The 16,063-nt window shown below is 46.3% G+C and overlaps 1 protein-coding gene and 1 pseudogene across 2 annotated transcripts in view; one reads left to right on the plus strand and one right to left on the minus strand.

The window, feature by feature from the left end:
• INTS3 (integrator complex subunit 3) overlaps positions 1 to 8,268 on the minus strand; it is a gene marked incomplete at both ends in the record, with an annotated part of 36,051 nt that extends 27,783 nt beyond the window's left edge. Inside the window, one exon of the mRNA XM_084242083.1 lies at positions 8,125 to 8,268. Coding sequence (XP_084098209.1) covers positions 8,125 to 8,268 — 144 coding nt within the window. The remainder of the gene's footprint in view (positions 1 to 8,124) is intronic.
• Positions 8,269 to 11,960: 3,692 nt separating this feature from the next.
• Positions 11,961 to 12,278, plus strand: LOC311177228 (NADH dehydrogenase [ubiquinone] 1 beta subcomplex subunit 2, mitochondrial-like; annotated as a pseudogene). The gene has a single exon. The product of its transcript is annotated as an NADH dehydrogenase [ubiquinone] 1 beta subcomplex subunit 2, mitochondrial-like (transcript).
• The last annotated feature ends 3,785 nt before the right edge of the window (positions 12,279 to 16,063 follow it).

The raw sequence follows: 16,063 nt of genomic DNA on the forward strand, positions 1-16,063 counted from the left end.
AGAGAAAGACTAAGAATCTCTTTCAGTTGAAGAATTAAAGAGACAGTACAGCTAAAGGCAATGTGTGATCCTGGACTGCTATAATGGACATTATTGGGACTGCTGGTAAAATCTGAATATGTACTACACATTGGATAACAGTAACATATAATGTTAAGTGTCCCAATCTTGATAACAGGACAGTGGTTATGTAGTAACAGAAGATCCTTATTCTTATGAAATACACACTGAATTATTTAAATAGTATTTAAGTGGTGTCATGGTTACAACTTATTCTCACAAGGTTACAAAAAGATATGTAGTGATAATGATAATATAAATGCTGTAATTGGTGAATCTGGCTGAAGAATATATGAGAATTCTATGTATTATAATTTTTCTATTATTTTTAAAATAAAATGTTATAATCAAGAGAAATTTGGATACTTAATATTTTATTATATTAAGAAATTGTTGTGCCTCCCTGGCAGTGCCAGGGATTAAGACGCAACCTATGGGGCCTCCCCGGTGGCGCAGCAGTTGAGCGCTGGGTTGCGAAACTGCGCACGGCCTCTGCGGCGCCGGTTCGATCCCCGGCTGCTCCCCGGCCACCGGAGGAGGGTCCCACATGGCGTGCAGACCTCTCCTGCCGCCCGCTGCTCCCCTCAGCAGTGTACTTCGGTCCTTCTGCCTGCTCTGCTCCCCGCTCTGGCTCTGGCTCTGGTGAATTCTCTCACCCTCCCGCGCTTCTGACTGTACCCAGTGCATGTATAAACAAAAAAAACAAACAAACCAGCAAACAAATAAACAAAGCATGCCTCTATTAAAAAAAAAAAAAAAAAAAAGACGCAACCTATGAAGCTGTCCACAGCCATTTCAGCACAAGTTCGATCCCTGGCCAAGGAGCTACCCACATGGTGCAGCAGACCTCTTCTAACTCGCCCACTGCTCCCCTCAGCAGTTTTTTTCAGTCAATCTGCCTATTCTGTTCCCCATTCTGTCTCTGGTGAATCCTCTCACCCCCCGCACCTCTGGCCTGTACCCCAGTTTTTGTATGCATAAATAGATAAATCTTTTAAAAAAAATTGTTGTTAGTATTTTTAGGAATGGTACTGTGGCTACGTTAAAAAAAAAGTCCTCTCATGGACATACATATGAAGTATCTACAAATGAAATGGCATTTCTTGGATTTGTTTCAAAATAATCCAGTCTAGAGAAAGAGAAAATAAGACTGACATGTACTAATAAATACTGAGGCAGAGTGATTGCTGCCTGGGAATGATACTATTCTGTCTACTTTTTTTGTTGAAATATCTTCATTTCAACAAAGTTGAAAGCAATCTTTGAAAAATGAGAGTGAGGGCCTCCCTGGTGGCGCAGCGGTTGAGGGCTGGGTTGCAAAGCTGCCTGCAGCCTTTGCAGTGCTGGTTCGATCCCCGGCCCCCGAGCAAGGGTCCCATATGGCACGCAGACCTCTCCTGCCGCCCGCTGCTCCCCTCAGCAGTGTATTTCGTCGGTCTGCCTGCTCTGCTCTCCCCTCTGGCTCTGGTGAATTCTCTCACCCTCCCGCGCTTCTGACTGTACCCAGTGCTTGTATAAATAAATAAATCTAAATTTAAAAAAATAAATTATTAAGAAAATAAAAATTAAAAAAAAAGAAAAATGAGAGTGAAAGGAACAGACTAATGGAGAACAAAAGGCCAAATTTAAACCTGTCAGGGTCTCTAGGTCAAACAACGGTGGAAGCAGTTCCATGCCCTGTCCAAAGCCACGGCTAGTTTCAAAGGCCTGCTCTAGCACAACATGTGCTCAACATTGCAAGGTGAGCTTGATCACTGACTCCTGTTCTAAAGCATTTAATGCTAAATATTCAGAAAACATTTATAAAATGTATCTCATATTAAGTAGGTGAGCCTCTCCATTACTACCACCCAAATTCCTTCCTGAACCTTTTGAAACTTTATCTTGAGGATTGGATTAACACAAAAACCGTTTTAAGGCCTCCCAGGTGGCGCACAGGTTGAGCGCAGCACTGTGAAGCTGTCTGCAGCCTCTGCAGAGCCGGTTCAATCCCTGGCTGGCCAGAGAGATACCCACATGGCACGGCAGTCCTCTCCTGTCTCTCCTGCCACTCCCCTCAGCAGTGTTTTCCATCTGTCTGCCTATTCTGCGCCTGGTCTGCCTGTTCTGCTCCCTGCTCTGTCTCTGGTAAATCCTCTTACCCTCCCATACCTCCGGCCTGTACCCCAGTTCTTGTATAAATAAATAAATCTTAAAAAAAAGTTTTAGGAACACTACTTCTCAATTCTCAGGGATGAGGAAGCTGGCAAACAAGGGACAAAGGCAGGCAATTTACTTCCAATTGATCCTTGACGCCTTCCTAAAATACCTTTCTGAGAATAAGTTCTTCTGCAGGAATTTTGAGAAAGTGACAATACCTAAGGATGGTGGGAAAGAGGTCTAGGAGTGAAAGACTATCATGTCTCCTCTGGCCCTCACCCGAGGCTGCCTTTATCCATCCTTATCTAAGAGCAAAAGGTAGAACTGAGTGTTAAGGCAAGGCGCTCCCATAGCCACATTTCAAGCTAAAATAGGCCCAAGCCCCTTGTGTTTGAAGATTTTACAACTTCACCACCCAACATGAGGTCTGACTACCCCCCAAATCAGGTCAGATCAGCCCGCTCAGCCTTAATTAACAGCACCTTTGTACTTGTGAAACGGAGCTGTGAGATCACATGAAAGCTGAGCTGAGACTCTCATAACCCACTTCTCCCACAAGCTCTGGGATCCTTCATTACCCAGCCCAGCTCCTATGAGACAGAGGAAAGAAGGAAAACCTCAGGTTGGATTTTCTCTTTATAAATGTATCCCTCTCCACCTGAGATAGTTATCAATTACTGGAGGATCTGTTCCTAGCAGCAGCTAGGTCCAGAATATTCTGGGAGCTCTGGGGGTACCTGTTTACCTGGCCTAAGTTACCAAGCAGTGTCAGTGGAGGAAGATGGTGAACAAGCAGCAGCACTGCATCCTAAAATTCTGTCTATTGTTTTCTATTCAAAGGAAGTATGACTTTGCTAAATCAACAGAGTTGCAAGAGAAGTCAAACAGCAGGTAGCTAATGAGCAACTGACAAGCACAGCAGAGAAGGAACCTACTACCTCAGGTTAATCTTGGGCAAGTTACCTAGTCTCTCTAAAAGTGGATTTTCTTTTGTGAAAAAGAGATAAAGTCTACATGACAAGATTGCTCTGAGGATTAAAGATAACATAATGTGAAAGCACCAGGTATACAGCCTCAGTTGAATTAGAATCTATCCCATCTGTGAGGAAGCTCAGCACCTGCACAACTAAATCTATGAAGACCCCACCCTCAACAAACCCACCCTCCCACTACAGGACAAGGAGAAGTCCCAGACCAGCTGAAAAGCTTCCTCTACTACTTATCCTCTATAAACTTTTGCATTCTGAGAGAAGGGGAAGCGGTGGGGTGAGGCTTAACTGAGGGTCCCTGCACCAAGATCCTCTGCACAGTCCTATGGATACCCACCCGACAGACTGCCCCATCTCTGCTGCAATCTAACACCTTCGCTGGCAGTGGGTTTTCGAGGTCCCTCCTTGATATTCTAAGCCCCACTCAGAGGGCTGAGTCAATTCTATGGGTAACTGCCTATTCAAAAAGTGGCCTCCTTGAATAGAGGCCCAGCTAAGGATGTAAAAAAATGGGAATGCCCAGAATTTGGATATGTTAATAAAAGTGATTAAGAAAGGTGAGGGCCAGGACTTTCCCGACAACATAAATATAAAAGATGCTGCTCTTTCTGAACTATAGAATTAGTTTTCCAAAGAGAGATGGGAGAACTAGTTACAAATGACTCAGAGTGGCAGAAGTACTACTTCCCCTCAGAGAGGGCCACAGGAGGCGAGATCCCTACAATCATGTAGCAGTACCCCCTTCTCCTAAACTCCAGAGGCCCTTAGTAAACACTGCAGTTGTCAACAATTGCTGGCAGAATGGTTTGTGTTCAGAGTAAGCCCTCCATAAGAACACCTCAGAGAGCTGAGTAAATATTTACCATCTCTGGGAGCTCCTGAATTCATTTTCCTAGTACTAAGACTACCTGACCATGGTTTCTATGACAGGAGCAGCAGTGGAGGAGTAGGAGGATGTGGGGGGCCTTCCAGTTGGGCAGTGTATATGCCTGAAGCGGAAGACTGAAGTCAGAGGGCTCCCTCTAACTCTAGGAAAATGGGATGGGGGAGGTCCAAGGTAAAAAGTATCTACCACATACACACTGCTGCTTTATGGGAAGTGTCCCAGTTCTGGGTCTCCTGTGCCTCAGGTGTGGCAGTGGAAAGGATATATCACCAACTCTGGGTTGTAGTGACAGGGCAAGAGGAACGAGTGGGGGCAGTGAGAGCCAGCTCTCCCGTGTCTAAAGTCCCCATTCAGGTCCAGTTTGGATTGGCATCCAAACTGGTAGATTTCAAGGACTAAATGACAGTCTTCAGAAAAGACCTACAAAATCCCCAAGGACCCACATTACTGAGGAGTTAATGAACAAGGTGGGCTGAAAGTATTCTACAACCAAAAGTCACTTGTAAGGCCTTCCTCAGCGCTATCAAACTATCACCAGTCATTGATGCATTAGTTCCATCCCCAGACAGGAGGTGACCCACATGGCGCAGCAGACCTCTCCAATCTCACCTGCTGATCCTCTCAGCAGTATATTTCAGTAGATCTGCCTGTTCTACTCCCCACTCTGTCTCTGGTGAATCCTTTTGCCACTGCCCCTCACCCCCACACCTCTGGCCTACATCCCAGTTCTTGTATGCATAAATAAAATCTTTTGGGGGGCCTCCCCAGTGGCATAGCGGGTTGAATGCAGTGCTGTGGAGCTGTCTGCAGCCTCTGCAGCACCGGTTCAATTCCCAGCCAGCCAGGGAGAGTCCCACATGGAGTGGTAGACCTCTCCTGTCTCATCCGCTGCTACCCTCAACAGTGCTTTCAGTCCGTTTTCCTGTTCTGCTCCCGGCTGTCTCTGGTGAGTCCTCTCCCCTCCTGCACCTCTGGCCTGTACCCCAACTCTTATATAAATAAATCTTTAAAAAATAAAATAATTTTTTTTTTTAAAGTCACTTGTGTATGAAATGAAGATTTAAGTGGGCTGGCAGGGGAGGGAATGAAAGATGGTTCTATTCCAATCTCTGGAGATTCCACACAGACAGGATGTGAATTATTCCTGGGAGAATATGTACCTTTAACCAAATACAACCCTGAGACCTGTGCATAGCTTAAGAGGAAGTTCTGACATTTGGGTCAAAGGCACCAGCTTTCAGTCTAACTTCAAAGTGGACGAGGTCCTGCTCAGCAGGGGAATGACCAGGAGCTGTGAGACTAGGATCTACATGTTTTAAACGCCTCCCAGCTGGTACTATTTTTATCTCATTCCCCAAATGGGGACCAGGATGGGCAAGAAGAATTCCCTCTTCAAAGAGAGGAACAGGGCCAAGGAGAACAAATGCTGAGTCACAGTCTCTGCTGGGGATGCTCTTCACTGGGGTTTCTGAAGGACCTTTCCTCAGCAGGCCCAGCTGTAATGACCCCAGTGTCTTCACTGCCCTACCCAGTTTTTTTGTTTGTGAACCTTCCTTATGGGTGTATTAACTTAGTCTTTAGATGATAAGCTCTGGAAAGCAGGCCTTGAATCTCCCCCATCCTATTTTACTATCAGACTCAGCACACAGTTAAAGTCTATATGGTCAGGAAGCTGTCTCTGTGTTCTTGAGCAACAGGTAGGTCTGTGTTGGAAAATAACCAAACCAGAAAAAGCAGAGATCAGTTAGTCAACACCAGGTTTCGATAACTTCTGTGTACAGAGATGTGTGGGGAGACCCACACCGTGAAGCAGCCATTAAGTCTGGCCCTTAGAGACACTCTGGTCTAGTGGGGATAACAGAAGCACACACATGGGGTTAAAAACAGAATGACAAGGCTTGCTGGAAAATTCAAATGCAAAGGACAAAGGGCAGAGAGGACAGAGGAGAGCCAGAGACATGCTGGGAAACATCCACCCCATGAAGGATGTCAGGGGGGAGAAAAAGACCCTCCTCCCCCTTCTCCCTGGAAAAAGTTGAAAGTTCACTCTCAGTCCAAAAAGAAAAAAAGTGCTTCCTCTCTTTTGTGGTCCCTCCTGCCATATCATTTCGTTGACTAGCAAGAACGTCACTTGCTCAGAGGAACAGGATGCTATGCTACTCTGTGGTACAAATAAGAGCGGAGGCAGGATGACCCCTCAAGCAATCAGGGCAGGAAATAAACATTTTTTTCATCCAACCCTTGGGGTCTTTTCCCTTCCACCCAAATGGCATCTAAAGCAGTCAACTACCTTCTATAATTCTAGAGCTCCAGTGTCAGAACACAGAACTCGGCAAAGACTTTGATGACTGTGGCTATTTCTTAAAAAATTGTATGATTCAGGGCTTCTCTGGTGGCACAAGGGGTTAAGCAATGCACTATGAAGCAATCCACAGCCTTTGCAGCATGAGTTCGATCCCCGGCCCCGGCCAGCCAGGGAGCTACCCACATGGCACCGCAGACCTCTCCTGTCTTGCCCGCACTCCCCTCAGCAGTGTTTTCCATCTGTCTGCCTGTTCTGTTCCCCACTCTGTCTTCTGGTGAATCCCCTCACCACCACCACCACCACCACCACCACCCCACCCCAGGCCCCTCCCCCGCATCTCTGGCCTGTATCCCAGCTGTTGTATGCACAAATAAATCTTTAAAAAAAAATTGTATGATTCAAAATACAAGGTAATCCTACAGTCATTTTGGTTTGGGGAATTATTTTTAGAAGCATTGTTTATGGTCCTAATTATATCTAGCTTAATAGATAAAAAACGGTAGCAGAAAAAAACTTTACTAAATGCACATAGAATTATGGGGAAGAGAAGCATGAAGCCAATCTATGAGTGGACATTTGATGAAAAAAAATCCATAAAGTTGCTATCCAGCCATCTCTTGATTCACAAAGTTCATTTTGCATGTGTTCTGCCATGTTTTGTCTGATTCAACTTTTTTCTCCCCAAATTTAACATGACTATCATCTATTTGCCTGCCTCTCTCTAGAATCTAGTATCAAGTTAGAAGGAGAAAAATGGCCAGTGAAGAGCCAGAACCTGCCCATTTACTCATCCGGTCCCTGGAATAACTGTTATAGGACAGGGAGAGGGGCAGCCCAAACCCCACAAACCTCCACCCTCCCTTGGGTGGGGCAGGGAAACTCCCCCTTTCCTGGGGACCACCCTGTTACATAACCACCAAGTTGAATTTATTAGGTCTTGCAAACATTATCAATCATGTCCCAGTTTTGGGTCTCCTGTGCCTCGGTGTGGCAGTGGAAAGGATATATGACCAACTCTGGGTTGTAGTGACAGGGCAAGAGGTACGAGTGGGGGCAGCGAGAGCCAACTCTCCCGTGTCTAAAGTCCCCATTCAGGTCCACCACATGGCCTCATGCACTCCACTCTGTGTATTCACTCTCATGTGTATGCTTTCTGGTTCTAAAGGAGAGCCTCCTGGGCCCCAAGTACCCCCTTACACCACTGCTATAGTTGGTGTTAACTATACACTTAAGTCTCTAAGCCTTCAGTCATTTTTCTTTAAGTTTTCTGTAGTCTTCACTCATTCTAAAAGCCCAATTAGCATCAAGGATGGCTGGGTCCACAAAAAGGCAACATTATTTAACAGGAGAGTCCAGGTCTGCTATGAATTTCCGAGGTTCCTATGAATTTCAGACACTTACATACACATACATTACTTCTATATGACCTAAAGTTTGAAAAAGTAAATATTAGTAACCACAGCCTGTGCGTGGGAAGTCAAAAATAAATTCGTCAGACCTGGATGCTGATTCCCTTTCTAGTCAACACCCCCCACCCGCTTTCATTCTAGAGACTGCAGTTGCTATGGCAACCTGTCCAGGAAGTTGTCCACACTTCTTCCTTCAGGAGCAGGAAGTCTGGAGCAGTGTTTGTGTGGCCTTAGAAAAAACTTGAAGGCCTCCTTCCCCGCCCCCACCCCGTATCCGTTCCAGTAGCCCTCCTCAACCCAGTTTCTTAACTCCCTTCCCCACCCCCCCACACCTACCTCCTCTAACTCATCCTTGGCATCCAAACTGGTTGAAAGTAGCAGCCTCCCCCCTCCTGGGGCTCCTGCTCCCGCTCCTCCTCCACCTCCCGCTGCTCCCGAAGCAGCTGCTGCTGCTGCCCCCTTTCCCTTCTGTAACTCCATAGCTGCAGCCAGGAGACGGGAAAAGGCCAGGGAGTGGATGGGTGGGAAGTCTTAGAAATGGAGAGCTCCGGGCTGCCACGGATGGGGGCAAGCGGGGCAAGAGGGGAAGGCAGGGAAGGGGGGAAGGGTTCCAGTCCTCTCCTCCACCCTCTAGAGAGGCCGCTCCCGTGCAGGAAGCGAAGGCGGAGGGCCCTGTGGGTCCTGCCTCTGGAGTGGCAGTGCTGAGAGAAAGCCGTTAGCTCCTAAGTCTGCTGGGGGTGAGGGTCTGTGCCCCTATGGGACAGGCAGAAGAGGCTTCCGCCCCTGAGGAAGTGGAAGGGGAGCCCTTTCTGCTTCTGACCCCAAGAGAAGCAGGGAAAACCCTAAGTTTCAGGCTCAGGAGCTGGGGGAAAGAGGAGCCCTGCCCCTGAAGTGGGAGGTGGAAGCCTTCCTGGCTGGTGCCCCAGGGCTGAGGAGCGAAGTTCCTTTGGATCCCGGCCCCAGGGGGTGAGGGTGAGGCAGTAAGCGCTATAGGCGGACAAGGAGGACCAGCTTCTCCCTACACCACACAGAGGCGGCCATGGTGGAAGGGCGGGGGGTGGGAAGGCTGAGGGCGATGGCGGGGGAGGGGGAGGAATCGTGGAGGCCCGCGCCGGAAGTGAGCAGTCGCGGTCCCCGGCCTCCGCCAATAGCGGCTTCCGCGGTGGCGCTGAGTCTCGGAGGAGTTGGCGGCCGACTGGCGACTGGCCTTTTTCCCGGCTGCCAATGGAATGGAGAGGAAGACAGACCCGTCTGATGGACAGGCAGAGCAGCCAATAGCAGCCCTCCTTTGCCTTCGGGGGTGGGACGGGACAACTTTCCCGGAGGTGGAAAGGGAGTGCGAGGTGATCAGGAAGAAGGGCGGCTGCGCCTGCGCCTGCGTGCACTGACGCGCATGCGCGGCGCCGGCCTCCGCCCTCTCCTCGCTCCCGGTGGAGCTGGGACGGCTGCAGGAATCGGCTATTATCCCGGCTAGATTTAGGAGACTTGAAGCCTATCCGCGAATTGACAGTGCAGGCTGAGGGAGTGGAACCCTAATCCTTAAGCACTCCTAGAGCAAACTATGTTATGGAGCCATGTCCCAGAGCTGAGAGGGCATCACACAAGCAAGAATACCCTTTGGAGGGGAAAAAGTGCACAGTCCCACTTGTGCAAACCAAGTCATTAGAATCCTACTAGTGGCCGCAAAGATTTGCTAAAGGACGGGACCCTGAGACTCACTGTCACTAAAGTCCAACTCTCACCCATAATCCAGTGGGGCATACGCTGATCAGTTCTGCGAGGGCAGGGTGTCCCCAGTTGTATGTGAATCTACTTTTGCCGCCTGGTTCCACAACTGTGCCTCTCTATAGCGTGTTGCATTTTTTCACGAGGACTTCAGGTTTGCCTTACACAGTCCCAAAGACATAAAATTTTTGCTGTTCTTAATGCTTATTTAAAAAAAAAATATTTATGCATACAAGAGCTGGGATACAGGCCAGAGGTGAGGGGGGCGGTGAGAGGATTCACCAGAGTGGGGAGCAGAACAGGCAGATTGACCCAGGTACACTGCTGAGGGGAGCAGCGGGCGAATCAGGAAGGTCTGCTGCGCCAGGTGGGTTGTTCCCTGGCTGGCCAGGAATCGAACTTGTGCTGCAGTGGCTGTGGATAGCTTCATAGGTTGCGTCTTAACCCTTGCGCCACCAGGGAGGCTCCTTAATACCTATTTTTAAAAGTCCATGTCCCAGCTTGTATTTCCAAAAAAATGGAGTGACAAGGGCTACCTGTTAGCTTTGAGAGAATTATGTGAAATAATGGGTGTGAAATCATGTTGTAGGGCCTCCTTGGTGGGCAGGAGTTAAAGACATAGCGCTATCAAGCTACCACCGGCCACTGGCCATTGCAGCACCAGTTTGAGTCCCCAGTTGAGTTCGATCCCCAGCAGGCCAGGGAGCAACTCACACGTGGTACAGCGGACCTCTCCTGTCTCACAAGCTGCTCCCCTCAGCGGTGTAAATCGTTGATCTGCCTGTTCTGTTTCCCACTCTCTTTCTGGTTAATCCTCTCACCTCTGCACCTCTGGCCTGTACCCCACTTCTTGCATGTATAAATAAATAAAAAAGAAATCATGTTGTAAAGTGGAAAATAATAAAGACCCTAGTTATTGTCATTCTACACATGATCCTATTTATGTCTACACTTGCAGTGGCTTAACATTTAACTATATATAAACTTTTTTTAATGCTGAGGTATGCTTTTGAGCATAGTTTGGAATCCCTCCAGGTGAAAAGCACTGCATTAGCCACTGAATAGAAACTCATTACAATAACATTATTTTGTGTCAGTAGAAACATGAAGATACATTAGATGGAAAAAGAAAAGTAAGGAGTAGAACACTATATATTTATACTTCTATTTGTGTGTTGAGCCTTTGAAAGTAGGTCATAGGGGAATACATAAATATATTTATATATATGGAGGCTGTCAGAAGCATAGCCAAAACTCCGGTAATTTGGTTGCTTCTGGGTAGGAGACTGGATGGCTGGGAGATGGGGTGGGAGAGAGATTCATATTTTACTATATATCCTTTGATGATTTTTTGAAATTAAGTACCTTGTTTTTATTTGGTTGTTTTAAAGATTTTATTTATTTACTTTTGCAGAGAAGAGCTGGGGTGTAGGCCAGAGGTGGGGGGCAGGAGAGAATTCACCAGAGACAGAGTGGGGAGCAGAACAGGCAGATTTCCTGAAATACACTGCCAAGGGGAGCAGCCGACAAGAAAGGAGAGGTCTGCTGCACAATGTGGGTTGCTCCCGGGCCAGGATGGAACTCAACTGGTGGCGGTAGGCCATCCCTGTGATAGTGCTGAGACTTAATCCCTAGGCCACCAGGGACTCCCCTAAATTAAGTATCTTGTATATGTAATGTTTCTTTAAAAATGACTGATTTGAGCCTCCCTGGTGGCACAAGGGGTTAACACACAACCTATGACACAACCTATGAAGCTATCTGCAGCCACTGCAGCATGAGTTCCATCCCTGGGCAGGGAACTACCCACATGGTGCAGCAGACCTCTCCTGACTCACCCACTGCTCCCCTCAGCAGTATATTTCAGTCAGTCTGCCTGCTCTGCTCCCCACTGCGTCTCTGGAGAATCCTCTCACCCCACACTTCTGGCCTATACCCCAGTTCTTGTATGCATAAATAAATAAATCTTAAAAAAAAAAAAGGAAGAAGAGACACCTCCAGGGCCTCCCAAGTAACCTAAGGGTTGAATCTCAGTGCTATCACCTCTATGTAAGGCACAGCAGACCTCTCCTGTGTAGGCTGCTGCTCTCCTCAGCAGTATATTTCTGTTCTACTCCCTACTCTGTCTCTGGTGAAACCTCTCACCCCCGCACCTCTGGCCTACACCCCAGCTCTTATATGCATAAATAAATTAGGATTGAACTTATGCTGGTGATAGCTTGAGAGCACTGAGACTTTAACCCCCGCACTGCCAGGGAGCCACTAAATAAAATAAATCTTAAGAAAAAATGCTCAACATCATTAGTAATTAGAGAAATATAAATCAAATACATACTACAACATCAATGAACCTTGAAAACAATATACTAGGTAAAAGAACCCAGACACAAAAAAACAAATATTGGTCAGGGCGCGGCCTGGGGGAGGCTGTCGCAGTGAGCGCTGGCATGTCGGCTCTGACGCGGTAAACGCCCTTCGTTTGCGTTGGAGGCAGCCTCTTCAGAGGCCTCCACGCGCGAGAGGCTGGAGGCGGCGGAGTTCGTCATGCTGGCGGCGGTGTGCACCATGAGCCCAGGTACAGACAGTTTCCCCAGCTGACCAGGTTTCAGGTGATCCAGGCCGAATTCTTCAGTGCAACCATGTGGTTCTGGATTCTCTGGCGCTTTTGGCACGACTCAGATGCTGTGCTGGGTCATTTTTCCTATCCAGATCCTTCTCAATGGACAGATGAAGAATTAGGTATCCTTCCTGATGAAGAAGACTAAAGGTGTCGATTCAGCTCTTTACAAGAGCCAGGTGAGAAACTGAAGAAATATGGACTTCATATTGTACATTAAAGATGCAAATTAAAGTGGTTTGGTCAAGAATGAAAAAACAAAACAAAACAAAACAAATATTGTATGATCCATTAATGTGAAGTATAGAAAATAGACAAATTCATAGAAATAGAAAGTTAGAGATTACCCTGGGCTAAGGGAGGTTGTGATGTTTAAAAGTCATAGAGTTTCGGGCCTCCCCGGTGGTGCAGCGGTTGAGCGCTGGGTTGCGAAATGCCCGCGGCCTCTGCGTTGCCAGTTCGATCCCCGGCTGCTCCCCAGCCACCAGAGGAGGGTCCCACATGGCGCGCAGACCTCTCCTGCCGCCCGCTGCTCCCCTCAGCAGTGTACTTCGGTCCTGCCTGTTCTGCTCCCCGCTCTGGCTCTGGTGAATTCTCTCACCCTCCCGCGCTTCTGACTGTACCCAGTGCGTGTATAAACAAAACAAACAAACAAATAAATAAATAAAACATGCCTCTATTTAAAAAAAAAAAAAAAGCCATGGAGTTTCTATTTGAGGTGATGAAAAATTCTTAGAAATAATGGTGATGGTTGCACAACATTGTGAATGTAATTAATGCAACTGACTTATATACTTAAAAATGATTAAAATATAAATTTTGTGTTTGTATGTATGTTATTGTGCTAAAAAATACTTTAAAAAATTACAGTGATTGAACATAATAATATTGTACTGTAAGTATGCAATGTCATAAACATTATAGTGGCAACCACCTTACAATGTACATAACTAAGTAACATGCTGTAACCCTTAAATTTACCCACTACGACATTTTATTTATTTATTTTTTAAGATTTTGTTTATTTATGCATACAAGCTCTGGGATACAGGCCAGAGGTGCAGGGGATGAGAGTATCACCAGAGACAGAGTGGGGAGCAGAACAGGCAGATATACTGAAATACACTGCTGAGGGGAGCAGCAGGTGAGACAGGAGAGGTCTGCTGTGCCATGTGGGTTGCTCCCTGGCCGGCCAGGGATCAAACTCACGCTGCAGAGGCTGCGGATTGCTTCATAGTGCTGTGCTTAACCCCTTGTGCCACCAAGGAAGCCTTACCTACTATGACATTTTAAATTTATACAATGAAAAATCACCATTTAAAAAAAAAAGATGTATTTATTTATTATTACAAGAACTGGGACACAGGCCAGAGGAGTGAGGGGGTGAGAGGATTCACCAGAGACAGAGTGGGGAACAGAACAGGCAGATTGACTGAAATACACTGCTGAGGGGAGCAGCAAGCGAGTCAGGAGAGGTTCCGCTGCGCCATGTGGGCAGCTCCCTGGCCAGGGATCAAACTTGTGCTCTAGTGGCTGCAGATTGCTTCATAGGTTATGTCTTAACTCTTGTGCCACGAGGGACGCCCGAAAAATCACCAGTTGACAAAGATTAGAGTAAAAGTGACTCAAGCAAGAATCAAATAAACCCATATTGGGCCTCCCTGGTGGCGGAAGCTGTTAATTCTCAGCACTATGAAGTTATCAGCATCTACTACAACACAAGTTCCATCTCCAGCCTGTGAGGTGACCCATTTGGCACAGCAGACCTCTCCTGTCTTGCCCTTTGCTCCCCTCAGCCATGTATTTCAGTCAATCTGCCTGTTCTGCTCCCCACTCTGTCTCTGGTTAATCCTCTCACCCCCTACCACTGCATCTCTGGCCGACATCCCAGCTATTTATTCACCCCAGCTATTTATTTATGTATGCATAAATAAATAAATATTTTGAAAAAAACAACAAAAAACCCATAGTGAGGGACATTCTATGAAATTACTGGCTTGTCCAAGATATTAAGGTTATTTAGGTCTTAAGAGGGAAGAAGTCCTATATTAAAACGTGCCAAAGATATTACGTCTAAATGCAGTGGATCTTATACTGAAAAAAAAAGTTTTGTTATAATGTATATTATTGGGACACTTGAAATTGAAAAAGTTTGAATATGTACTATAGATAAGGTAGCAAACTTCCTTATTTTTGACAAATGGACAGTGGTTATGTAAGAGAACATCCTTATTCTTTGGAATTTTAGAAAGATATAGTATGTATGCAATATATACTTCATACATATATAAAACAATATATATTGTATTACATATTTATGTTACCCTTCATATTACACATTAGACACATACATGCTTATATATATATATACACACACACATTAGAGACTGATAAAGAATATGTGAAAAATTTGTTAATTGTTAAATCTGTTTGAGGAATGCACAGAAGTTATTTGTACTCTTTTTGCAATACTTCTATAAATTTGAAATACATCAAGAAATCTGTATTTTAAAAAGAAACCCATGCAATTCCAACAAACCTGTACTAGAATAACTATAGTTTAGGGCCTCCCTGGTGGTGCAGGTGGTTGAACACAGCACTGTGAAGCTGTCCGCAGCCTCTGCAGTGCCGGTTCAATTCCCGCTGGCCACGGAGCAACCCACATGGTGCGGCAGACCTTTCCTATCTCGCCTACTGCTCCCCTCAGCAGCATGTTTCAGTCGGTCTTCCTGTTCTGTTCCCCACTCTGTCTCTGGTGAATCCTCTCACCCTCCTGCATATCTGGCCTCTACCCCGGTTCTTGTATAAAGAAATAAATCTTAAAAAAAAAAAAAAAAAACTGTAGTTTAAAAGCCTGGCAATACCAAGGGCTGGTGAGGGTATGTGTGCTGACCACGGCTCTCTTACGTTGCTGGAGAGGTGGAAACTGGACTGATCACTTTCCTACTGAGCAGGAGCTAACAAAGCCAGACACTTGCCTATCCCATGACACAGTAGAAGAATGAGAGCATGTGTCCACTAAAATACATGCATAAAAATGTTCATAGTAACATTATTATAGAAAAAAACTAAAAACAACTGTGAAGCTAAAACTGCTCTAGAAGCAAAGTTTTTGTTCTATTCAAAGATTTACTTTTATTTATTTATGCATATAAGAACTGGGGTGTAGGCCAGAGGTATGAGGGGTGAAAGACTCACCAGAGACAGAATGGGGGTACAACAGTTGGATCTACTGAAATACACTGCTGAGGGGAGCAGTGGGTGAGACAGGAGAGGTCTGCTGCTCCACATGTGGGTTAGCTCCCTGGCCAGGGATCAAACTCAGGCCATAGGCAATAGCACTGAGATTTAACCCCTATACAACCAGGGAGGCCCCTCTAGAAGTAAAAACAAGAAATGATTCAAAAGTTCATCAACAGTAGAAAGGGTAAATAAATATAAATATAGTGTTCACACAATGAAATCGTTTACAGAGGTAAAAAAGAGGGCCTCCCCGATGGCACAGGGGTTAAAGAGCGCTATCAAGCTATCACCAGCCACTGTGAATGAGTTTCAGCCCTGGCCAGGGAGCAACCCATATGACACAGCAGACCTCTCCTGCCTCACCTGCTGCTCCCCTCAGCAGTGTATTTCAGTAGATCCTCCCGTTCTGCTCCCCCCTCTCTCTGGTGAATCCTCTCAGCCCCCACACCTCTGGCTTACACCCCAGTTCTTGTATGCATAAATAAATAAATCTTTAAAAAAGAAGTAAAAAAGAATAAACTCCGTTGCTTTTACAATATTGGATTCATGGCATACATATGATATTGGCCAAAAGAATACAGATATAGGGGCCACTCTGGTAGCGCAAGGGGTTAAGATGCAACCTATGAAGCTATCTGTAGCCGCTGTAGCACGAGTTCGATCTCTGGCCAGGGAGCTACCCACATGGTG

Source organism: Talpa europaea (assembly GCF_964194135.1).
Source record: "Talpa europaea genome assembly, chromosome: 9".
Classification (NCBI taxonomy): domain Eukaryota; kingdom Metazoa; phylum Chordata; class Mammalia; order Eulipotyphla; family Talpidae; genus Talpa; species Talpa europaea.